This window comes from Dendrobates tinctorius, unplaced genomic scaffold (genome assembly GCF_039654945.1).
Source record: "Dendrobates tinctorius isolate UK_male_01 unplaced genomic scaffold, ASM3965494v1 ptg000065l, whole genome shotgun sequence".
Lineage (NCBI taxonomy): Eukaryota > Metazoa > Chordata > Amphibia > Anura > Dendrobatidae > Dendrobates > Dendrobates tinctorius.
In genome coordinates this window covers 24,378,075-24,405,456 of record NW_027361733.1, presented here as the reverse complement: position 1 = coordinate 24,405,456, position 27,382 = coordinate 24,378,075, and the positions used below count along the sequence as shown (strand labels likewise).

At 43.8% G+C, this 27,382-nt stretch overlaps 1 protein-coding gene across 3 annotated transcripts in view; it reads right to left on the bottom strand.

Moving 5' to 3' along the window:
• The window catches only part of MYLK2 (myosin light chain kinase 2), an 86,601-nt gene that overhangs the window by 6,784 nt on the left and 52,435 nt on the right, over positions 1 to 27,382 (bottom strand). For all 3 annotated transcript variants that reach the window (XM_073580753.1, XM_073580752.1, XM_073580751.1), the window contains exons 8-10: positions 15,031 to 15,101; positions 8,661 to 8,789; positions 5,078 to 5,230 (exon numbers count right to left, since the gene is read on the bottom strand). In XM_073580753.1, the coding sequence (XP_073436854.1) occupies positions 5,078 to 5,230; positions 8,661 to 8,789; positions 15,031 to 15,101 (353 nt within the window). The remainder of the gene's footprint in view (positions 1 to 5,077; positions 5,231 to 8,660; positions 8,790 to 15,030; positions 15,102 to 27,382) is intronic.

Below are 27,382 nucleotides of genomic sequence, written 5' to 3'. Positions count from 1 at the left end.
CCCCCCACAAGTGACCCCATTTTGGAAACTAGACCTCCCAAGGAACTTATCTAGATGCCTGGTGAGCACTTTGAACCCCCAAGTGCTTCACAGAAGTTTATAACGCAGAGACGTGAAAATTAAAAAAAAAAAAATTTCCACAAAAATATTTTTTTAGCCCCTAATTTTTTATTTTCCCAAGGGTACCAGGAGAAATTAGACCCCCAAAGTTGTTGTGCAATTTTTCCTGAGTACGTTGATACCCCATATGTTGGGGTAAACCACTGTTTGGGCACACGTCGGGGCTTGGAAGGGAGGGAGCACCGTTTAACTTTTTGAACACAAAATTGGCTGATATCAATGGTTGCACCATGTCGCGTTTGGAGACCCCTGATGTGCCTAAACAGTGGAAACCCCACAATTCTAACTTCAAACCTAACCCCAACACATCCCTAACCCTAATCCCAACTGTGAGGAACTGAAATACTTTCCCAGCACAGATGACTAGTTACCTCAATTTATGTTGTATTTACATGCAATGACCTTATCTGGTGGGGGAATATGTGCCTTTCTCTCGGCAGGGGGGCCACTTGCGTTCACACCACTCCAGACTGGCCGGAGACTTCACTGGGTGTGAATTAAATGTACATTGGTTAGGGGGTTGGAAGTAGAGTTGAGAGACTTGATGGGTGAGTGCAGTTGTGTCTGAGGATCTGAAGCGAAAGGAGCAGAGTTAAGGTCGCTCCTGGAACCCATGAATGGACTATCGAACTTGGAACTAAGTTTTCTCGGGCTTCGGTCGTGAGATCTATATTCCCCTAGGAATTATCCCATGGACTATTTTTACTGACTTGTTGCTGATCCCGTGGACTGGGGGCATTACATTGGGGTCATCTACCTGGACTTACTGAAATGCTTGTATGGATACAAATAAAACTTGTTGCATCGTTAACCTGCCTAGGTGATTACTAACACCCACAACTCCAGATCTTCACACCAACCCTAACCATAACCCTAACCCCAACACAACCCTAATCCCAACCCTATCCATAACCCTAACCACAAGCCTAACCCTAATTCCAACCCTAACCCTCTTTCCAACCCTAACCCTAATGGAAAAATAAATATAATTTCTTTATTTTATTAGTTGATCCTGCCTATGGGGTGATAAGCGGGGGGGTTATTTACTTTTCATTCTATTTTGATCACTGTGAGAGTTTATCACAGTGATCAAAATGAATGAATGGAAATTGCAGCCTGCGGGCGCACTGCGTATGCGCCCGCCATTTTCCAATATGGCGGCGCCCATGGTCCGGGACACCGGGAGCCATAACTGCACTCGGTGAGTACCGGGGGGGTGGGAGGAGGGGCAATCGGAAGCCTGGGGTGAGCGGAGGGAAGGCGGGGGGGAGATGATGTCAGCGGCGGCACATCGCCGCTGTCATTCAGTGGCGGGGGGCAGATCGCCCCCATTAACGGGTGGGGGGGTCGGATCACTGTCACCAGCCATGTCCGATGCTACAGCAGTGTCGGACATGGTTGGATTGTAATATTTCATCAATTTTCATTGATGAAATATTACTATCGCTCTGATTGGCTGTTTCACTTTTAACAGCCAGTCAGAGCGATCGTAGTCACGTGGGGGCGAAGCCACGCCCCCTATGGTGAAGAACAAAGCCCCCTGTATCTGCGGGTCGGGTGACCTTTCAGTAACCTAGGTCACCCGACCCGCAGGGGGGCTTTAATGGGGAAGATGCTCATAAACTATTTAACAGCAAAACTGGCTTAGCTGCCAGAAAGGGTAAGGGTGACATGGCAAAATACTAATTATAATGACATCCACAATAAAACAGTGGAATGTTAAGATTTTGTGGTTCCGTTGAATTTGTAAAGATTTTTTTTGCCGGCACTGTACTAAAATACTGCTCCTATGCACAAAAATATAACTACTATAATACTGCTCTTATTTACAAGCATGAACTATAATACAGCCTATATACTAGAATATAAATACTATAATACTGGTCCTATGTACAAGAATATAACTACTATGATACTGCCCCTATGTACAAGAATATAACTACTATAATACTACCCCTATGTACAAGAATATAACTACTATAATACTGCCCCTATGTACCAGAATATAACTACTATAATACGGCCCCCTATGTACAAGAATATAACTACTATAATACTGCCCCATGTACAAGAATATAACTACTATAATACAGTCCCTATGTACAAGAATATAACTAATACTGCCCCTATGTACAAGAATATAACTACTATAATACTGCCCTTATCTACAAGGATATAACTACAATAATACTGCCCCTATGTACAAGAATATAACTACTATAATACTGCCCCTTTGCACAATAATATAACTACTATAATACTGCCCCCTATGTACAAGAATATAACTACTACAATACTACCCCTATGTACAAGAATATAACTACTATAATACTGTCCCTATGTACCAGAATATAACTACTATAATACTGCCCCCTATGTACAAGAATATAACTACTATAATACAGTCCCTGTGTACAAGAATATAACTACTATAATACTGCCCTTATCTACAAGAATATAACTACTATAATACTGCCCCTATGTACAAGAATATAACTACTATAATACTGCCCCTTTGTACAAGAATATAACTACTATAATACTACCCCTATGTACAAGAATATAACTACTATAATACTGCCCCCTATGTACAAGAATAAAACTAATATAATACTACTATGTGCAAGAATATAACTACTATAATAATGCCCCCTATGTACAAGAATATAACTACTATAATACTGCCCCTATGTGCAAGAATATAACTACTATAATACTGTCCTTATCTACAAGAATATAACCACTATAATACTGCCCCTTTGTACAAGAATATAACTACTATAATACTGTCCCTATGTACAAGAATATAACTACTACATTAGATAAGAATAGGACATCATTTCTCTCTGAAAACTCCAGCATTCGTCTCCTCACTTCCCAGATGTTTACAGACTGTTGTAAAAAGAAGCGTGGATGCCATACAGTAGATGTGGCCCAGACACAACTTTTTTGAGAAGCGTAGGAGCCATCAATTTCTAGATTAGTAAATTGTATCAAATGAAATGGAAAAATGTCTCATGTTCAACATCTGATCTGTGTCCTATGTTCTGCTGTGAATAAAATATGTCTATAAGAGATTTGCTGATCATTGCATTCTTGTTTTCTTTACATTCTAACCATGACTGCTTTAGCACTCGCACCTGTATATTATACAGCACACAGTAATAATACCGCCCCATAATTACATACATTATCACACTCGTATACTAGATCCCGCCCTCCATCCAACTCTATTTGCACATGAGACGTTTGCTTTCAGTGCGGTCACACAGCGACAGCTATCTGAATAATGTGGCTGTCAGCACTTATCAGGGGTGCTGTCAAGAGATGGTAGCCACGGTATTGAAGAGATTGAATGCCCAGGCATTGCCGGGTCGCACATCAGGAGGTCTACACTAAATGAAACTATATTTTGGAAACCTGATGACCAGAGTTGGTACCATGCCTATTATTGTCACAGGCATCCCAAGTGTATTTATAACGTTATTATGGTGTAAGGCGATACATGTACAGTGATGAAATCTCCCTATCCAATTAGATACAGGAAAAATATATATCTTTGTACTGTGTTAGGCCTGTTTCACATTTCCGTTTGTTGCCATCAGTCAAAATCCGTCATTTTGCAAAAAAACCGGATCCGCCATTTTTTTTTTTACGGATCCGTTTTTTTTCCCATTGACTTGCATTAGCTGCAGATTTTGGTGGATGGTCATCCGTTGGATCCGTTTTTTGACAGATCCGCCATAATTTTGGCGTCCGCTGTCTTGAGTGGACGGATACTGAAACGTCTTTAGTCAGCGTCAAAACAGCGGATAGCAACCGATACGCCGGTATCCGCCATTCGTTATAATGGTCGTCTATGGGCGGTGGATCCGTTGCCAGCCGTTAATTGACGGAATCCGGCAACGGATCCGCTTTTTAACACTGAGCATGCCCGGAAGAATTTCCTTGCCAGAAATGTAACCCCAAATTCCGTTCTGGCGACACAAATTCTCTCTCTCCTCACTCCTCTCTCTTCTCTCTCTCTCCTTTTTCTCAGACTCATGTCCCTTTATATTTCAGTCACTAACTGCTAAAGCGGATCCGTCAAAAAAACTGATCCGGTGGCATCCGTTTGTGCCACAACGGAAACGGATCCGTTTTTTCACAACCTGGCGGATTTTGACTGACGTCAAATAACTGAAATGTGAAACAGGCCTTAGCCAGTAGATAGAAAAATATTCCGAATTGAGAGTCCTCAGTGGTTGATACTTTTTAATGGCTAACTGAAAAGATGGTAACAAATTGCAAACTTTCCAGACTACTCGGGTCTCTTCATCAGGAATTGACTAAGGCTATGTGCACACGCTAGCGTTTTTAAACGCTCAGGAAAAGGATCCCCTTCCCAGAAATCGCGCGTCTTTTTCCACGCGTTTTTTGCGCGATTTTTGACACGCGATTTCTGGGATCATTGGGGATGGCTAAAAACGCTCAGCAATGCGGAAATTAATGAGCATGCTGCGTTTTTAGCCGCTAAGCGATTCCTGAGCGGTTAAAAACGCATGCATTGGCACAGAAAGCCAAAAACGCATGCTAATTAATTTGATGCATCTTTTAAGCGTTTCTGCAGCGTCTGAGCCGGCTCAAACGCTGCGGAAACGCTTAAAAAAACGCATCGTGTGCACACAGCCTCATACAAAATCATTTTGCATTAGTCTAGCCTGTTGAAGAGACCTGAGTAGTCTCGAAAGCATGCAATGTGTTACCATCTTTTCAGTTAGCCATTAATAGGTATCAACCACCGAGGACTCTCAATTCTGAATATTTTTCTATCCAAATAGAAAGATTATTATTAGCATGTATACATTTCCTATATAGCATGATGTTATTATCCACAGCACTGGACGACTTCATGTGTGCTGATGTGGAGTGACTAATACAGTTAGTAAAGAAGTAATGTGGACATTGAGGTTCTGACCTTATGTCTCTCACCAGTAGGTTGGATATAAAGCTTTTGGCTTCTTCTGATACCAGCTCGAAAGGTTCTTCATCAAAATCTGCATCTCCCAACAATACATTGTTCATCGTCTCAGGGTCATTAGCACCAAGAAATGGTGACAACCCACTTACCCTGCAAGAGTACAAACATTATTACTAACAGAGAGGTATAGAATTGATGAAGTAACTGCGAGAACACAGGGATATGTATTACTGCCACAAGTAGAATACTGCCTCCTATACACAAGAATTTAACTAATCTAGTACTGCCTCCTATGCACAAGAATATAACTACTATAATACTGCCCTCTATGTACAAGAATATAACTACTATAATACTATCCCCTTTGTACAAGAATATAACTGCTATAATACTGCCCCTATGTACAAAAATATAACTACTATAATACTGCCCTCTATGTACACGAATATAGCTACTATAATACTGCCCCTATGTACACGAATATAGCTACTATAATACTGCCTCCTATGTACAAGTGTTACGATCCAGGTTGGATCTGACAGTTTAAATGCACAAAGTAACCTTTTTTCCCCTTGGCTGTGTGCCAAAAGTGGTTTTGCCCCCGGTGGCCGTTAGGGTCATTGCACTGTGGTGATTTCAGTTGTAGTTTCCCCCCGGTGGCCAATAGGGTCATTGCACTCTGGTTATCTTAGTTTGTGCACTTAATTATGTATCAGGTGTGATAACTCTATAAGAGTATCAGGTGTGTCAATCATGGTGGGCGATTAGTCCTCAGTTACATGCAAGCCTGGGTGAAGGATGGAGCTAAATGAGAGTCACGGGCAGCTCAGAGAGAGTCCTATAGTGGATTGGTGGAGTCAGCGATGGTGTCTGCAAGGAGTTCTGGCATGGCGTGGTGGAGTCACAGCGATGGTGTCAGCAAGGAGTGCCTGCATGGCTTGGTGGAGTGGCAGTTGCGGTGTAGAACTGCACTCACGGTGCTGGACTTGGTTGCTGAGAGCTGGACTCAAGCATGCTGGACTTTTTGGCAGAAAAGCTGGACTCATTTGCGGGACTCCGTTTCTGGACAGCTGCATGGAGGTCGTGGACTCTGGTTGCTCCAAGGCTGCACTATGGTGTTGGACCCGGTTGGAGGAAAAGATGCACGCAGGTGGTGGGCTCTGTTGCTAGGAGCGTAAGCAACAGAGCAAAGCTAAGTGGTGTTTCCCCTGTTTTGTCACTTTTCCTTATGTGTGTTTAGTGCAGTTGTGGGATTAGTTTCCGCACCGACCAATTCCCTAGTGAGGGTTTAGGTGCAGGGCGAGCTAGGGTTAAAAGGTATCCTGATCGTCGCCCGGTGCGGAACCGGCCTAGGGAATGTTAGGAGTGTAGAGATACTGATTCAGGGGAGTGCAGGAGGTCTCCACGTCCCCATTCCCTATCGCAGGGCTACCATTGTTATTGTTACCCAGGTTTCCCTTTCATTATTTAAATTCGCCTTACTGGAGGCGGGGTTTCCAGACTTGCGTGTATTACCTAAATTCGCCTGTTGGAGGCGGCGTATCCAGCTGCACATGTTATAATTTAAATTCGCCCAACTGGAGGCAGTGTATCCAGGATCACGCGTGTCCTCTAAATCCGCCCTGCTGGGGGCGCTGTGTCCAGCCGCGCGTGACCGTGACACAAGTATATAACTACTATAATACTGCCCCATGTACAAGAATATAACTACTATAGTACTGCCTCTAATGTACAAGAATAGAACTACTATAATACGTCCCCTACGTACAAGAATATAGCTAATATAATACTTCCCCCTATGTACAAGAATATAACTACTATAATACTGCCCTCTATGTACAAGAATATAAGTACTATAATACTGCCCTCTATGTACAAGAATATAACTACTATAATACTGTTCCCCTATGTATAAGAATGTAGCTACTATAATACTGCCCCTATGTACAAGAATATAACTACTAGAATACTGCCTCCTATGTACAAGACTATAGCTACTATAATACTACCCATATGTACAAGAATATTATAACTATAATACTGTCTCCTATTTACAAGAATATAACTACTATAATACTGCCCCTATGTACAAGAATATAATCACTATAATACTGTTTCCTATGTACAAGAATATAATTACTATAATACTGCTTTTATGTATAGGAATATAACTACTATAATGCTGCCCCCTATGTACAAGAATATAACTACTATAATATTGCCCTCTATGTACAAGAATATAACTAATATAATACTGCCCTTATTTATGTACAAGAATATAATCACTATAATACTGTCTCCTATGTACAAGAATATAACTACTATAATACTGTCCCTATATACAAGAATATAGCTACTATAATATTGCTCCTATGTACAAGAATATAATCACTATAATACTGTCTCCAATGTACAAGAATATAACTACTATAATACTGCTTTTATGTATAGGAATATAACTACTATAATACTGCTTTTATGTATAGGAATATAACTACTATAATACTGCCCCTATGTACAAGACTATTACTACTATAATACTGCCTCCTACTGTATGTATAAGAATATAACTACTATAACACTGCTTCTATGTACAGGAATATACCGTATTTTTCGGACCATAAGACGCACTTTTTTCCCCAAAAATTTTGGGGGGAAAGTGGGAGGTGAGTCTTATAGTCGCAATATACTTACATCCGTCCATGGCTGGTGCGGGTGCCGCGGGGCTCTGTGGTGTGGTGGTGGCAGTGGGCTGTGCTCCGGTGCAGGGGTAGCGGCTCTCTGTGCTCCGTGGGGGGCTCCGCCGGCATTTCCTCGAAGCCCGGAGGCCCCCGCACATCCGTTGCTGGCTGCTGCCATGCTGTGGTGGCCTCCGGGAACATGGACACCGGGAAGATGGCCACCGGTCCGGCGCATGCGCAGATTCAGATCTCGTCCCGAGATCTTGGGAGACGAGATTCAAATCTCGGCAACGAGATCTCGTCCCCCGAGATCTCGGGACGAGATCTGAACCTGCGCATGCGTCGTCCCCGGACCGGCGGCCATCTTCCCGGCGTCCATGTTGCCGGAGGCCACCGCAACATGGCAGCAGCCAGCAACGGATGTGCGGGGGCCTCCGGGCTTCGAGGAAATGCCGGCGGAGCCGCCGCCCCTGCACCGGAGCACAGCCCGCCGCCACCCTCACCCCTCAGAGCCCACCTGCCACAGCCCAGCTGCCCCAGCACAGCCCACCTGCCCCAGCCCAGCTGCCCCAGCACAACCAACCTGCCCCAGCCCAGCCCACCTGCCCAAGCACAGAGCCGCCGCCACTGCACCAGCCTGGACCACTGAATGACCCCTGTGACCACTCCTCCACCTGTGCCGGATCCCTTCCCAGGTAAGCTGAATTTGGACTGTAAGACGGACCCCCATTTGACACATTATTTTTTTTTCCCTATTCTCCTTCTGAAAATTGAGGTGCGTCTTATGGTCCGGTGCATCTTATAGTCCGAAAAATACGGTAGCTAAACTAATTATATCCTCCAAAAACATCTACCCTTACATACACAGAACACAGACATGGCACACCATATAATATTACATCATGTATGTGATGACACCAACACTCCACATGTCTGTCTGGAAAGAAACATGATCATAGTTGATGACCTCTGGTGACAGAAATTCAGCGGTCCCAAAAGAAACTTTCAACTTATTCTGTGGATTATACCTATGGGAATAAAGAAGGAGATTGGGAGTTAGGGGCGTCAGAACATTTAGGCTATGTGCACACTTTGAGTATTTGCTTGCATATATTTCTGCAAGGTTTCTGCACCTCTTGGCAGGAAAAACGCTGCGGAAGAACCATGCTATTTTGCCTTGTTTTTGCACGCTTTTTTTTTTTTTTTTCACAGCAATTAATGCTTTTTTGAGCTAAATAAAGATATTTAAAAAAAAGTTTTGTGATGTAATTTTTTGGTTCAACACCACCTTTTTCCTGTTGATGAAGTAGTAGGGCTTAGTGTCAGCAGCTGTCATTGACACCTAGCTCTAGGTTTAGTAATGAAAAGGTGTCAGCCCGACACCCTCATTACTAAGCCGATAAGTAAACACAAACGCACACATTTCATCAGCCTATGTAGGAGTGGTAACAGAAGGAACATACATAAGCTGTAACCAGACATCAACTGTTAAATTTTTTTTTTTCATTTTTTTTTCTTTAACCCCTTCACTACCAAGGGTGGTTTGCACGTTAACTCCCGGGCCAATTTTTACAATTCTGACCACTGTCCCTTTATGAGGTAATAACTCTGAAACGCTTCCATGGATCCCAGTGATTCTGACATTGTTTTCTCGTGACATATTGTACTTCATGTTAGTGGTAAAATTTCATTCATATAGCTTGCATTAATTTGTGAAAAAAACGGAAATTTGGAGAAAATTTTGAAAATTCCGCAATTTTCCAACTTTGAATTTTTATGCCCTTAAATCACAGAGATATGGCACACAAAAAACTTAATAAGTAACATTTGCCACATGTTTACTTTACATCAGCACAATTTTGGAACCAAAATTTTTATTTGTTAGTAAGATATAAGGGTTAAAAGTTGACCAGCGATCTCTCATTTTTGCAACACCATTTTATTTTTTAGGACCACATCACATTTGAAGCCACATTGAGGGGTCTATATGACAGAAAATACCCAAAAGTGACACCATTCTAAAAACTGCACCCCTTAAGGTGCTCAAAACCACATTCAAGGAGTTTATTAACCCTTCAGGTGCTTCACAGGAATTTTTTTGAATATTTAAAAAAAATTAACATTTAACTTTTTTCACAAAAAAAGTACTTCAGGTTCAATTTTTTTTATTTTACCAAGTGTAACAGGAGAAATTGGACTGCAAAAATTATTGTGCAATTTGTCCTGAGCACGCTGATACCTGATATGTGGGGGGGAAACCACTGTTTCGGCGCATGGCAGAGCTCAGAAGGGAAGGAGCGCCGTTTGACTTTTACAATGCAAAATTGGCTGGAATTCAGATCGGACGCCATGTCACGTTTGGAGAGCCCCTGATGTACCTAAACAGTGGAAACCCCCCACAAGTGACCCCATTTTTGAAACTAGACCCCCTAAGGAACTTATCTAGATATGTGGTGAGAACTTTGAACCCACAAGGGCTTCACAGAAGTTTATAATGTACAGCGGTACAATTAAAAAATCATATTTTTTCCACAAAATGATCTTTTCACCCCCAATTTTTATTTTCCCAAGGGTAACAGGACCCTAAAAGTTATTGTGCAATTTGTCCTGAGTACGCTGATACCCCATATGTGGGTGTAAATGACTATTTGGGCACATGGCAGAGCTCGGAAGGGAAGCAGCGCCACTTGACTTTTTTGGCTGGAATTGAGATCGGACACCATGTCGCGTTTGGAAAGCCCCTGATGTACCAAAACAGTGGAAACCCCCCACAAATGACACCATTTTGGAAAATAGACCCCCCAAGGAACTTATCTAGATGTGTGGTGAGAACTTTGAACCGCCAAGTGCTTCACAGAAGTTTATAACGCCCAGGCGTGAAAATAAAAAAATATTTTTTTTCCATAAAAATGATATTTTTGCCCCAAAATTTTTATTTTCCTAAGGGCAACAGGAGAAATAGGACCCCAAAAGTTGTTTTGCAAATTGTCCTGAGTAGGCTGATACCCCATATGAGGGGGTAAAACACTGTTTGGGTGCATGGCAGAGCTTGGAAGGGAAGGAGCACCATTTGACTTTTTCAATGCAGAATTGGCTGGAATTGAGATCAGATGCCATGTTGCGTTTGGAGAGCACCTGATGTGCGCAAATAGTGGAAACCCCCAATTCTAACTCCAACCCTAGCCCTTGCCCTAACCCTAACCCTAGCCCTAACCCTAATGGGAAAATGGAAATAAATACATTTTTTTAATTTTATTATTTTTCCCTAACTAAGGGGGTGATAATGGGGGGTTTGATTTATTATTTATGGCGGTTATTATGTTTGGCGGCTGTCGCACGCTAAAAGACGCTTTTTATTGTAAAAATAGTTTTTGCATCACCACATATTGAGAGCTATAATTTTTCCATATTTTGACCCACCGAGTCATGTGAGGTCTTATTTTTTTTGCGGGACGAGTTGACACTTTTATTGGTATCATGTTCGGGCATGTGACACTTTTTGATCGCTTTTTATTTTGTTTTTTGGGACGCAGAATTTACAAAAACCAGCGTTTCATGAATTTCTTTTGGGTGGTGCGTTTACGCCGTTCCGGTTGCGGTAAAATTTATAAGGCGGTTTTATTCTTCGGGTCAGTACGGTTACAGCGATACCTCATTTAGGTCGTTTTTTTATGTTTTGGCGCTTTTATGCAATGAAAACAATTTTATATAAAAAATAATTATTTTTGCATCACTTTATTCTGCGAGCTATAACTTTATTTTTTCGCTGATGATGCTGTGTGGCGGCTCGTTTTTTGCGGGACAAGATGACGTTTTCAGTGGTACCATAGATATTTATATGCGTCTTTTTGATCGCGTGTTATTGCACTTTTTGTTCGGCAGTATGATAATAAATCATTATTTTTTGCTTCGTTTTTTATTTTTTAAGGGGTTAACTATTGGGACAGTTTTATAGGACGGGTCGTTACGGACGCGGCAATGCCAAATATGTGTACTTTTATTGTTTTCTTATTTCCAAAAAATGAATTTATTGGGGAATATTTTTTTTTTTTTTTTTTTTTTACACTTTATTACAATGTCCCAGGGGGGACATAACTGTCCTGTGACAGATCGCTGATCTGTCACATCACAGATCACTGTGACAGATCAGCGATCTGTCACAGGCACTGCACAGGCTTCCTCATGCCTGCGCTTTGCAGGCACTGAGGAAGCCAGCTTCCTGCAGGCCCCCGGAGGTCCCCGTCGCCATATTGGATCCGGGGACCTGCAGGAAAGGAGCCCCCCGCAGCAGCGCTGCACATTGTGCTGCCGTGGGGGGCTCAGGGAAGCACGGAGGGAGCCCCCTCCCTGCCGATGCTTCCCTTTAACCCCCATAACACCGCGATCATGTTTGATCGCGGTGTACAAGGGGTTAACGTGTCGGGGGCGGTCCGTGACCGCCCCTGACACATTGTGCCTGGTGTCAGCTATGATAATTAGCTGACACTCGGCCGCGATCAGCGGCGCTCACCACGTGGGCGCCGCTGATCGCGGTGACGTAATCCGTCCATGGTAATTAGGTCTAGGGTCACATGGACGGAATATTACGTCAATTGTAGGTAAGGGGTTAAAATTATGTGGGCTCCTGCATAATTTTAATAACCAGCAGAGGGAAAGCTGAGGGCTGATGGTAATATTCTGGGAAGGAGCCAATAGCCATAAAGTTTCCCAGGCTATTAATATCAGCTCACAGCTGTTTGCTTAGCCTTTACTGGCTAGTTTACAGCGGGACACCAGAAAAAAATTGACATAGGGTCCCTGTATAAAATCTAACCAACAAAGGCCAGGCAGACAGTTGCGGGATGATATTAATAGCCTAGAAATGTATGTTGGCTGCTCCCAGACTAAAAACATCAGCTCTCAGCCACCCCAGAAAAGGTGTATCTATAAGATGCGCCAAATCTGGTGCTTAGCCTCGCTCTTCCCATTTGCCCTGTAGCGGTGACAAATGGAGTTGATGTCACCTTTGTATTGTAAGGGGACCTCAAGCCCATTGGATAGTAATGGAGAGGCTTTTATAAGACACATATCCATTACTAACGCCATAGTGATAGTGTATAAAAACACACACACAGAATAAAGTCCTTTATGTGCAATAATAACATTGACTCCTTTAATAATCTTAATTAAACCATACTCACCGAACGCCTAATCCAACCAATGCCAACATCTCCTGCAACAAAAATAAAATAATAAACCACAAAATTCCTCAGCTGTCTGCTAAGAAGATAATCCATAATGTCCCACGACGATCCTATGTGACTGCTCTCAAAGACAGCCGGCGATACACTGACAGGAGGTAATGGCTCCTGCAGTGTATTGCTGAGCTGCAGTGATAGAGTTCACCGGAGTTCATCAGCTGATCTGCTCCTGTGATCTCCCTTACGGCACTACTGCTGCGTGGGAAAGTTTTCATGCAGCGATGCCGTAAGTGAGAGCATCGGAGCTGATGAACTCTGGTGAGCTCTCACAGCAGCCCAGTGATACACTGGGGGAGCAATTACCTCCTGTCAGTGTATAGACGGTGGCCGGGTAAAGCAGTCACATCTCCCGATGTGATTGTTCTACACGTGAGATCGTCGTGAGACACTTGGATTACGTGGACTATGGTGAACAGGTGAGTATATGTTGGTTTATTATTTTACATTATTTCTAGGAGACGAGGGCATCGGGGATTGGGCATTAAGGAGAGTATAATGAGGTTTTATTTTTATTTGAATATGTATGCAATTTTACTTTTTTTTTTTTTTCTGTGAGCACAGGCGCCAGCAGATGAAACTATGTCTTCCATCAGTGGCACCTACTGTCACTGTTATCAGTGACAGCAGACGAAGCCCGAAGGGAGCATTAGTCTTATCGGCCTATGCCTGCGGACCACAGTCCCAGCTGCGGGGTCACGCTGACATCTGCCAGCATGATCCCGCAGCACTCTGACCAACAGTCTTACCGGTGGTAGCATTACTGCCGATAAGAACTACCATGCCGGTGTTTCCCATGCTGTCACACAGATGACAGTGTGGAAAACACCATAGGAAGCCGATAAAACGCAAAAAAAACTCGGCAAATCCGAAAACATTTTTACACCTGCTTTATTGCTGCGGATTTGACTGACTCAATTGATGTCAATGGGTGCAGAAATATATTGAAGATAAACGGGGTGCTCACTGTTTAATATCTGGTGCTCAGAGGTAAAGTCCAACAATGAATATAATACAAAAACCTTGGCACACAAAATTCAAATGAAATTCAAATGATCAAAGATCAAAGTTTGTGTTTCACAATTTCTTGAAAAGATAGACCATTAGGTTTACAAGTGACAAATCCACAGAAAAAAATATTCAACGTTTCGGCTATAACGCCTTTTTCAAGAATTTATCTGTGGGAATAATGATCCATAGACATCAGAATGTGGTACATCATATAAGCCACACAAACGTGGATTGCCAGTTGGGACGGTCCGTGGATCGCGTGTAAGTGCACTAAATCCTTCTCCAGGTTCCTTGTACGTAGCTCCTCAGAAGGAGTATGCAGAAAATCACCAGGAGAAGAGACCACTACTATTCTTTCTAGAGTTAAGACTCCTGGCGATTTTCTGCATACTCCTTCTGAGGAGCTACGTACAAGGAACCTGGAGAAGGATTCAAGGAGATTGGCGGCACGTCCCACGGGCCACCTGAGTGCACTTACACGCGATCCACGGACCGTCCCAACTGGCAATCCACGTTTGTGTGTCTTATATGATGCACCACATTCTGATGTCTATGGATCATTATTCCCACAGATAAATTCTTGAAAAAGGTGTTATAGCCGAAACGTTGAATATTTTTTTCTGTGGATCACTTGTAAACCTAATGGTCTATCTTTTCAAGGAATTGTGAAACACAATAAACTTTGATCTTTGATCATTTGAATTTCATTTGAATTTTGTGTGCCGAGGTTTTTGTATTATATTCAATAGGTGCAGAAACGCACAAAGAATTGACATGCTGCAGAAAAAAATCCACTGCAAATACTGACGGAAATTTACTGATCATGTGCACAACACTTGCATAAGGATTACATAGCATTTTTGGACCATTTGTGGGCAGAAAAAACACCTCTAAAACGCATTAAAAATGCACTGTGTGCACATAGCTCTAGGCTACGTGTGCACGTTGAGTAATTTCTTGCAGAAATTTTGGCAAGGTTTCTGCATCTCTTGCCAAGATACACTAAAGCCACAGAACTCACCTTCGGGCAAGGCCAAAGTCTATGATTTTCACCATGTGGCTGACAGGGGACACACAGACTATGTTTTCTGGCTGGAAACATTAAAGAAAAAAAAAAAAAAGAGAGAGATTGAGGTATTAGTATTAGTGTATGTGTCACCCATTCTGTATATTTCTATGCATCCTCCACTCATTGTTTTTAGTGTCAGTCTACACTGCTGTCCTTCCTTATATTCTATTCATGACCAAGAACAGAGCAGCAATGACAAAACCTAGTAGCTTTCAATGCTGGGTGTCTGTATTAGGCCGGGGTCACACTTGGATGATATCCGAGTGATGTGCATTGTGTCAATCACACTCATATGCTTATGGTGTCTGTGCGATTTCACTCAGACGCTGAAAACGGCCGAGAAGGATAACGTCTATGGGAGCTGCCCCATAGATTAATACTGTCCGAGTGCTGTGCGATGTTTTATGGAATAGCACTTGTCTGTATTCATCGCAAGTGTGACCCCGGCTTTTAAAGGTACCTGTCCGTACATGTCAAAATGAATTAATATTAATTATATCAAACTAAACAACCCCTTTAAAGGTAACCTGTCAATATATTTTTATATATGGAGGTAGCAGTATGGCTATATAGGCGCTTGTCCCCCAATAAAAATGATACCTTTTTTGTAAAATCCGATGTGCCAGTCAAAATAAATATAGGGTAGAAGCTGTATGCAAATAAGGCTAGAAGTGCATTGTGGGTGTGTCCATGCACAAGGAAGAAGTAGTGCCCACAATGCACACTAGATTTCTCATGACTTGCACATCAAATCTCTAAAAAAAAACAAAAAAAAAACATCATTTATATTGGGAGTCAAGCATCTTTACAGCCATCCCACTAGTTCTATGTGTACAGTTGTGCTCAAAAGTTTCCATACCTCGGCAGCATTTTTGCTTTCATGGCCTTTTTTCAGAGAATATGAATGCTGCCTCCTACTACAGATCCTCTCCTCCTTTAGCATCAAAGACCTCGCCCTATCCTGGATCTCCTCATACCTCTCCAACCGCAGATTCAGCGTCTCCCACTCCCACACCACCTCCTCATCCCACCCTCTCTCTGTTGGAGTCCCCCAAGGCTCTGTTCTAGGACCCCTAATCTTCTCAATCTATACACTTGGCCTGGGGCAACTCATAAAGTCCCATGGATTCCAGTACCACCTTTATGCCGATGATACTCAGATCTACCTCTCTGGCCCAGACGTCACCTCTCTGCTGTCCAAAATCCCAGAGTGTCTATCAGCCATATCCTCCTCCTTCTCCTCTCGCTTCCTCAAACTCAATGTGGACAAATCTGAACTGATCATCTTCCCTCCATTTCACAGATCTTCCTTACTCGACCTATCTATAACAATTGACGACATCACGCTTTCCCCCGTACTAGAGGTCCGCTGCCTCGGAGTAACCCCTCTGCCCTGTCCTTCAAACCGCACATCCAAGCTCTCCCCACCTCCTGTCGTCTCCAGCTCAAAAATATTTTCAGAATCAGTCTTTCCTCAACCCTCAATCTACTTAAATGCTTGTGCATGTCCTCATAATCTCCCGCCTCGACTATTGCAACATCCTTTTCTGTGGTCTCCCTGCTAACACCCTCGCACCTCTCCAGTCCATCCTTAACTCTACGCTCGACTAATTCATCTCTCTCCTCGCTACTCCTCCACTTCTCACCTCTGCAAATCTCTTCACTGGCTCCCATTCCCTCAGCGTATCCAATTCAAATTACTAATACTGACCTACAAGGCCATCTATAAGCTGTCTCCTCCATATATCTCTGAACTAATCTCCAGATATCTTCCCTCACGTAATCTCCGGTCCTCTCAAGACCTCCTTCTCTCCTCCACACTTATTCGCTCCTCACCCAACCGCCTCCAAGAATTCTCCCGAATATCCCCCATCCTCTGGAAGTCTTTGGCCCAACACGTCCGACTATCAACCACATTCGGGTCCTTCAGACGGAACCTGAAAACCCATCTCTTCAGGAAAGCTTACAGCCTGCAATGATCCCCACTGCCTCCCCATCATCCTGTAGAATGTAAGCCCAAAAGGGAAAGGTCCTCTCCCCTCTATATCAGTCTGTGATTGTTCGTTTGTTTACTGTAAGTGATATCTGTAATTTGTATGTAACCCCTTCTCATGTACAGCACCATGGAATCAATGGTGCTATATAAATAAATAATAATAATATAAACAAAACTTTTCCTCCACTACTGGTTAGTGGTTGGATGAAGCATTTTATTGTCAAACTACTGTGTTTTCTCTTTTTAAATCATAATGACAACCCAAAACATCCAAATGACCCTGATCAAAAGTTCAATACCACATTTCTTAATACCATGTATTTCCCCCTCAAACATCAATGACAGCTTGAAGTCTTTTGTGGTACTTGTGGATGAGGTTCTTTATTTTCTCAGATGGCAAAGCAGCCCACTCTTCTTGGCAAAAAGCCTCCAGTTCCTATAAATTCTTGGGCTGTCTAGCATGAACTGTCAGGAGACTGAGATGGCCACTCCAGAACCTTCTCTTTGCTCTGCTGTAGCAAATGACAGGTCGACTTGGCCTTGTGTTTTGGATCGTTGTCATGTCGGAACATCCAAGTACTTCCCATGGGCAGCTTCTGGGCTGCTGATTACAAATTTGTCTCCAGTATTTGCTGATAACATGCTGCGTTAATCTTTCCTTCAACATTGACCAAGTTTCCTGTGGCTTTGTAGCTCACGCATTCTCAAAACATCAGCGATCCACCTCCGTGCTTTACAGTAGGAATGGTGTTCCTTTCATCATAGGCCTTGTTGACCTCTCTCCAATTGTAACGTTTATAGTTTTGGCCAAAAAGTTCAATTTTGATCTCATCATTCCAAATTACCTTGTTCCAGAAGTTTCGAGGCTTGTCTCTGTGCTGCTTTGTGTATTGTAGGCAAGATATTTTGTAGCATTTGTGCAGTAATGGCTTTCTTCTGGTGACTCGACCATGCAGCCCATTTTTCTTGAAGTGCCTTCTTATTGTGCATCTTGAAACAGCCACACCGCTATTTTTAAGAGAGTCCAATATTTTAGCTGATGTTGTTTGTGGGCTTTTCTTTGCATCCCGAACAATTTTCCTGGCAGTTGTGGACAAAATGTTTATTGGTCTATCTGACCATGGTTTTGTTTTTACAGAGCCCCTGATTTTCCATTTGTTAATCACAGTTTGAACGCTGCTGACTGACATTATCAATTCCTTGGATACCTTTTTGTATCCCTTTCCTGTTTTATACAGTTCAACTACCTTTTCCTGTAGATCCATTGACAATTCTTTTGCTTTTCCCATGACTCACAATCCAGAAAAGTCAGTGGCTGGATGAAAGATGCAAGAGTCTGTCTGGATCTCAGAAACTCACTCAGCTTTTATGCACACACACTGATTACAAGCAAACAGGTCACAGGTGAGGAAGTTACCATTAGTAGCCCATTTGTGTAAACTTCTGTGCATGTTATCAGGCCAAAATCACCTGGGTATGTGAATTTTTGTTAAGGGTCATTTGAAAGTTTTAAGTTGTCATTATGATTTAAAAAGAGAAAACAGTAGTTTGACAATAAATGGCTTCACCCAACCACTAACCATGAGTAGAGAAAAAGTTTTGGTGTCATCTGTCATGATCCAGGCCGGGTTTTGTCTTGTCTCTCCTTTCCCGGTCTGGTCATGTCAGGGGTTAACGCTCCCTGCCTCGTTCTCGGCTCACATTTGCTATATCTCTGTGCTGCAACCTGTGTGCTGTGCCAGTTATATTACTTGCCTTTGGTGTGTAGCTGGCTCTGGTGAGTACCTGATCTGTCTTGCTGCGCTCATCTGACCTGACCTGTGTTTACTGACCTTTGTTCAGACTACCAGTTTGTGTTTGCTCCTCTGCTTATCCGCTGTTTCTCGGGCATTCTGACCTTAGCATGTGACCTGACTTTCAACTTTGCATTTCCCCTTGGTACTGCGCTACTCTCTGGTATTGACTCGGCTTTCTGACTACTCCGCTGCCACCTAGTGGTCGCTTCGCTGTGCTACTGCTGGTTTGCTTCATTGCAGGATTCTGTTCATTCTCCACTCTGCTGCCATCTAGTGTAGTTTCTGTTACCATGCAGAAACCCATAGTGGCACAGCGTGACATTATAACTGGCCTTACATTTTTCTCCTCTCTCATGGATTCGCTTTGTACTCTTGCGGATCAGATGTCAAGTTTGACCCAAATTATGCAAGATTTGTCCATAGAACATAGAGCCCTTGCCACCTCTCATAATCAACTCCAGGGGGAACTTTTTGAAGCTGTTAAATCTTTTCAGAGTTCCATGACACAATCAGCATTAAGGCAATCTGATCTCATTGATGTTTCTTTGCACTCTCCTGAACCTATGATCAGGCTCCCAGATACTTTCTCCAAAGAGAAGAAGAAGTTTCGTATATTCAGAGAGAGTTACAAGTTACTCTTTTCCCTTAAAACCAAGGTCCTCAGGAGATGAGAGTCAACGGGTGGGGATGATTATGTCTACTCAGGGAGGGTCCTCAGACTTGGGCTTTTTCCCTACCTTTTACTGCCCTTGAATGAACGTCTGTGGATAGGTTCTTTGAGGCCTTAGAACTGATTTATGATGAACCAGAGTGGGTCAGGGTGGCAGAGAACACGATCATGGGTCTCTCCTAGGGTAAGCTCACTGCAGAATGGTACTGTTCAGAGTTTAGACGGTGCGTTACCGAGGTGTCTTGGAATGACTCTGCTTTAAGATGCCAGTTCAGGAGAGGACTTTCAGATCATATTAAGGAAGCCTTGGCTCTTCATCCACCACTGTTCTTTGAAAGAGGCCACGACCCAGGCCATTCGCATGGATCGGAGATTGCAGGAGAGAGGAGTAATCCAGCGAGAGGTTCCAGTATATCCTGCTAAGTCTGAGGTGATGCCATATGCAGAACCTATGGAGGTTGGGGCCACTAACCTCAAGGAGGAAGAGGCGACATGAAGGGAGAATATACTTCTGTTGTGGAAATCCGGGACATTGGAAGAAGGACTGCCCCTCTTGCTCACCTGCTATCAAGCTGCCGAGTCTGGGTGATTGTCGAGGAGGTCACCCAGACTCTCAGGTACCATTTTCCTCATTTCAAAAGATTCTGTTAGAGGTGGAACTTTGTTGTGGAGATGGTTATGTACCCACTTCAGCTTTTGTGGACTGTGGGTCATCCATGAACTTTATTGACTCTCGTCTGGTGTCCAAGAGTAAGTTAGAGACAGTTAGGCTAAAGACTCCCATTCATATCATTGCCATTGATAAGACACCATTGGCTCAAAATGTGGTTAAGTTTGTCTCTGAAGAGTTTCTCCTCAAGGTGGGTTCCCTGCACCAGGAACAAATTTCAAGTTATGTTCTGGATAACCTTCCAGCTGGACTAGTGTTGAGATTCCCCTGGTTACAGTTGCATAATCCTGTTATTGACTGGGAATCTCGTGATATTGTTAAATGGGGCCTAATTGTTCTAATGGTTGTCTTGCTGCTGTTCTGGTGTCTTCCATTAATCTGGAGGGTAATACGGAGCACATGAAAGATTTTGGAGATGTGCTTTCCGAAAAAGAGGCTGAGGTCTTACCCCCACATCGCCCCTATGATTGTACTATTAATCGGATTCTGGGTGCTAAATTGCCCAAGGCCCGTTTGTACAATCTTTCTGGCCCGGAATGCACCACTATGAAAGATCACATATCAGAAAGTTTACGCAAAGGTCACATCCGTCCCTCTGTCTCTCCTGTGGCTGCTGGATTCATTTTTGTTAAAAAGAAAGATGGTGGTTTACGCCCTTGCCTCGGTTTTCAGGAACTAAATAAGATTACGGTGAGAAATACTTACCCTCTCCCACTTATTCCAGATCTTTACAACCGGGGCTAAGTGATTTTCCAAGTTGGATCTCAGTGGAGCGTATAACCTTATCCGTATTCAGGAAGGGGAAGAGTGGAAAACAGCATTTTTCACCTCTGGGGTTGTTTAAAAATGTAGTCATGCCCTTTGGTTTAATGAACACGTCTGCGGTGTTTCAAAACTTAATTAATGATGTATTTTCTGATTTCACTGGGCGCTTTATGGTTGTATATTTGGATGATATTCTTATTTTTTCTCCTGACAAAGAATCTCACATAGGTCATTTACGTGCGGTTCTTCATAGGTTACAGGAGAACTCCCTGTTCGCTAAACCTGAGAAGTATTCATTTGGTGTCCAAGAGCTTAACTTTTTGGGTTTCGGGGTTCATCCTCTCTGCCAATGGGTTTCGTATGGACCCCGGAAAGGTACAGGCCATTGCAGGGGCGTACATAGAAATCATGGGGCCCCATAGCAAAAGTCTGAATGGGCCACCCCACAAAAAAAAAAAAAAAATCAGTAGCTGATTGTCAGTATATATAACACAGACATTTAGCAAGGCAGAATAAATCATTGGTGGCTCAGTGGTGTGTGTGTGTGTGTATGTGTGTATATATATATATATATATATATATATATATATATATATATATATACACACACACACACACACACACACACACACACACACACACACACACACACACACACACACACACCTGCATTGCATGCAGGGCCCCCTCCACAGTGCGTGCAGCCGGGCCACCCTCCCTAAGGTGCAAAGTGCAGCCAGAGCCATTGTAAATGTAAAGTGCCAGGCTGCCAGCACAGTGAAGGGACACATTTAACAAAAAATAATCAACCCCCAGCCGGGCTCACCGTCTTGTGTGTGTGTCCCTCTGCCTGAGTGAGAGAGGCTCATGAATGTTTTCTGCTTTCTGCTTCCTGCAATGCACGTGTGCTGCTCTCTGGCTGCCAGGAGGCGTGGTGTTCTTATGCAAATCCAGCCAGAGATTTCAGCCAACTGCTGACCAGGAAACAAGGAAAGGGGAGCATCACGGGGCAAGGGGGCATACAGCGGCCGGTGCTTACATTTAATTAAAGGAGATAGTACTGTGTCAGCACAGCTGCCAAACCGCAGCAGCCGTCGCGGGCCACCTCACCCATCCGGGCCCCCTCACCTGTCCGGGCCCCAAAGCAGCTGCATGGTCTGTTACTATTGACGGTACGCCGCTGGGCCATTGTTAATTGGGTGCAACCCAGAGACCTCAAGGGTCTTCAGCGTTTTTTGGGTTTCACCAATTACAATCCGAAATTTAACAAGGGGTTTTCTCAGATGGTCAAACCACTCACCGATCTCACTCGTAAGGGGGCTGATCTTAAAGTCTGGTCGTCTCTAGCAGTTGAAGCATTCACTGCATTGAAGAAGTGTTTGTCAGCTCCTGTGCTGGTTCAACCCAATCCATCAGAACCATTCATTGTGGAGGTGGACGCATCAGAGGTGGAAGTGGGGGCGCTGTTGTCTCAGAGACCCGTTACGTTGACTAATTTAAGACCATGTGCCTTTTTCTTCATGAAGTTTTCTCCTGTGGAGAGAAATTATCGGGAATTGTTGGCCATAAAATTGGCTTTTGAAGAATGGAGGCACGGTGATTACGGACCACAAGAACATGTTTTACATTTTGTCTGCCAAATGTTTGACCCCCAAAACAGGCTAGGTGGTCGTTTTTTTTTTCATGCTTTCATTTTTTCAATCACCTTTCGGCCCGGTTACAAGAATGTCAAAGCCGATGCCTTATCTCGCAGCTTGGATCCGATATCACCTCCCGAACCTCCTTCCTCCATTCTTCAGCATGGGGTGGTCGTTGCTGGGGTGTCCTCCGAATTGGAGCTTGAAATTCGTGAGGCTTAGTCTCTTGCTCCTCTGTCATTGCCTGATAACAAGCTCAGTTCAGCATCAGTTGAGGGTGCTCTGGGAGTTCAACGACTCTGCTCTCAGTGGGCACCCTGGTGTCTCGGCCACTCAGAGAGCCATTGCTAGACTGTTTTAGTGGCCTACATGTCTTCTGATATCACCGTGTTTGTGTCTGCTTGCAATACGTGTGCTCGTGCTAAAGTCTCCCATAACCGGCCGGCCGGGGAATTGGTGCCATTGCCAATTTCGGATAGACCCTGGACTCATTTGTCCATGGATTTTATCACTGATCTCCCTCTTTCCAATGCAAAACAGTGGTCTCGGTGGTGGTGGTTGACAGGTTTAGCAAACAGGCGCATTTTGTTCCCTTGGCAGGACTACCTAATGCTGAAACATTATCTTAATTGTTTATTGAGCACATTGTACGGTTGCATGGCGTGCCTTTGAACGTGGTGTCTGAAAGAGGGGTGCAATTTGTGTCTAAATTTTGGAGGGCGTTTTGCAAGAGATTGGGTATTTGCTTGACGTTCTCCTCTGCCTATCACTCCGAGACCAACAGTCAGACAGAGAGGACCAATCAGTCACTGGAGCAGATTTTGCGGTGTCTTGCCATGTCTCAGCAGGAGAATTAGTGTTCCTTGTTGCCCATGGCGGAGTTCGCATTCAATAATCGGGTTGATCGCATTCTAATTCATCGCTCCATCCCGTTTGTGTGTGACAGCTCTTCTATTGATGCAGATGGAAGATTTGTTTGTCTGGTCTGTTCTGTTTATGGCATAAATATGATATTTGCTGCCCTGTACATCCCACTGTTATGAATGAGTCACCGGAGGAGGAAAAAACAAAAACACAAGCTAAGTCCGGAAAACCGGAGAGTTTGGTAGCTAGCGAATTGCAGACCCCTGATCCTATTCACCACAACTAACAGTAGCCGTGGGGGGTTCCTACGGTGCCCTAGACCCCTCGTCACAGCCGGAGAGCTAAATAAGCCTAAAGAAAGAAAGGGGAAATCTAAACTGCCCCAGAGCAGACCCCAAAGCAATAGACAGCCCCCAACATGTATTGTCGGTGAAAAACAGATGAAAACACAAACACAGACAGAAAGACAGGCTGAGAAAATGATGGGGCCCAACTAACTAGATAGGAAAGGACAGAAAAGATGCTGGCTGCAATCACGCAAAAAACCCTGCCAAAAATAATGTCCAACACATCTGATAGAAAAGGCCCTGAAGTCACTAGACATCAAAATCACTATATCAGCACTCAGGTATATTCTGAAGACAGAGCAAAGAGATCAACTGATCAGAGACAAAAATGGAGTTCAGCCGTCCCAACCAGGGCAGGCTGAACACAAACACTAAGTAAACAGACGAAATCTCATGGAAAAATAGCAGAGCAAAAACTTAGCTTTTAGTAGACAGGAACTAAACTGGATGTCAGAGCTCAGAGCAGAAAGGATCACTAGCAACTCTGTAGGGCGTCGACTGCCTTATATCCACTCAGAAATTCCGGATGTCCAATCACACTCCACCTGTTCAGATGACAGGTTCTTCCCATCCAGATCAATTTCACTACCTCCTTTCACCAGCAGAGGGAGTTCATCAGACATCAGAGGTGAAGGAGAAAATGAACTCATAACAGTACCTCCCCCTTGAGGAGGGGTCACCGAACCCTCATCCTCGCCACCAGGGCGATCAGGATGGGCCCGATGAAAAGCACAAACCAATCTTTTGGCATGAACATCGGATGCAGAGACCCAAGAATTATCCTCCTGGCCATAACCCTTCCATTTAACCAAATACTGGAGTCTCCGTCTAGCAAGACGAGAGTCCGGTATCTTCTCAACCTCACATTCCACATTACCTTCAACCAATACAGGGTCAGGAGGTGCCACCACAGGAACTACTGGCTCAACAAACCTCTTTAACAGAGACTTATGAAACACGTTATGGATCTTGAATGTAACAGGAAGAGCCAATCGAAACGAGACTGGATTAAGAATCTCCAAAATCTTGTAAGGTCCAATAAATCTAGGTTTAAACTTTGGAGAAGCCACCTTCATAGAGATATTCTTTGATGACAACCAAACCATATCACCCAGCTTAAACCGGGGACCAATGGTCCTATGCCGGTTGGAAAACCACTGGGCCTTTTCCTGGGAGAGAGACAACTTATCCACCACTTGGTCCCAGATCTGGTGCATTCTCTCCACCACAGTGTCAACACCTGGGCAGGCAGAAGACTCCACCTGCCCTGAAGAGAATCGAGGATGAAACCCAAAGTTACAAAAAAAAGGTGACATCAAAGTGGCAGAACTAGCTCTATTATTTAAAGCAAATTCGGCCAAGGGCAAAAATGAAACCCAATCATCCTGATCAGCAGAAATAAAACATCTCAAATACGACTCCAAAGTCTGGTTTGTTCTCTCCGTCTGCCCATTGGTCTGAGGGTGAAAAGCAGAGGAGAAGGACAACTGAATTCCCAGCTTGGAACAGAAAGTCCTCCAAAATCTAGAAACAAACTGAACTCCTCTGTCAGATACAATGTTCTCAGGAATCCCGTGCAAGCGAACCACCTGTTGCAAAAACAAGGGCACCAACTCTGAGGAGGATGGCAACTTAGGGAGTGGTACAAGATGGACCATCTTAGAGAATCTATCACAAATCACCCAAATAACAGTCATTCTCTGAGAGACAGGCATATCAGAGATAAAATCCATTGAAATATGGGTCCATGGCCTCCTGGGCATCAGCAAAGGCATCAACAACCCACTAGAGCGAGAACAAGGTTTAGACCGGGAGCAAGTCCCGCAGGACTGCACAAAATTCCTGACATCACGAGACAAGGCGGGCCACCAAAAAGACCGACTCACCAAATCTCTAGTACCAAAAATACCTGGATGACCGGCCAATGCAGAGCAATGAACTTCAGACATTACTCTCTTCCTCCACTGGTCAGGAACATACAATTTTCCAATGGGACAACGCTCAGGTTTGTCCTCCTGAAACTCTTCCAGAGCACGTCTCAAATCGGGCGAGATGGCAGAAAGAACCACCCCCTCACCTAAGATGGTAGCAGGCTTGGTCATAATAGGAGAATCAGCAAAGAAACTCCTAGAGAGGGCGTCTGCCTTGACATTCTTGGTGCCCGGAAGAAAAGAGACCACAAAATCAAAACGTGTGAAAAACAAGGCCCACCTAGCCTGTCTAGGATTCAAGCGTTTGGCCGACTCCCAGGTAAATCAAGTTCTTGTGGTCAGTAAGGACCACGACTTGATGTTTAGCTCCCTCCAACCAATGTCTCCACTCCTCAAATGCCCATTTCATGGCTAACAGTTCCCGATTCCCCACATCATAGTTACGTTCGGATGGGGAGAACTTTCGGGAAAAGAAAGCACAGGGATTCATTTTAGATGTTACAGGATCTTTTTGGGACAAAACAGCTCCTGCACCAATCTCAGAAGTGGCCACCTCTACCTGAAACGGGAGTGAGACATCAGGTTGCCGCAAGACCGGAACAGAAGTGAACCTTCGCTTCAGCTCCTGAAAGGAAGAAACAGCCTCTGGAGACCAATTCAGCACATCAGCACCCTTCTTAGTCAAATCAGTCAATGGTTTGGCAATACCAGAAAAATTAGCTATAAATTTACGATAAAAATTAGCAAAACCCAAAAACTTCTGGAGGGCCTTCAAAGAAGTGGGCTGAACCCAATCATAAATGGCCTGTACCTTGGCCGGGTCCATTTCAATAGTTGACGGAGACAAAATAAATCCCAAAAATGAAATCCTCTGTACCCCAAAAAGGCATTTCGATCCCTTGACATACAGGGAATTCTCCCTCAAAATCCGGAACACAGTCCGAACAAGTTCCACATGAGAGTCCCAATCCCTGGAAAAGATAAAAATATCATCCAGATAGATGATCAAAAATTTATCCACAAAGTCTCGGAAAAGATCATTCATGAAGCACTGGAAGACAGAAGGGGCATTAGTGAGCCCAAAAGGCATCACCAGGTACTCAAAATGTCCCTCCGGAGTATTAGACGCCGTCTTCCATTCATCCCCATGCTTAATGCGAATAAGATTATACGCCCCCCTGAGGTCAAGCTTGGTAAACCAGCAAGCACCTTTAACTCTGGAGAATAGATCAGAAATCAGGGGTAACAGATACTGATATTTAACAGTAATTTTGTTGAGGGAACAATAGTCAATACAAGGCCTTAATGAACCATCTTTCTTGGCCACAAAAAAACCCCCAGCACCTAAGGGTGAAGAGGATGGTCTAATATGACCCTTCTCCAACGACTCCTTAATATAGGATCGCATAGCCTCGTGCTCGGGTACAGATAAATTGAAAAGTCGACCCTTGGGAAATTTACACCCAGGGCTCAGCTCAATTGCACAGTCATAACTCCTATGAGGAGGCAAAGACGCAGACTCATTCTCACTAAATACATCATAAAAATCAGCCAAATAGTCAGGAACATCATGCGACTGGGGAGAGGTGGAGAAAACAGGAGCGTCACTAAGGGCACACCGACAACCC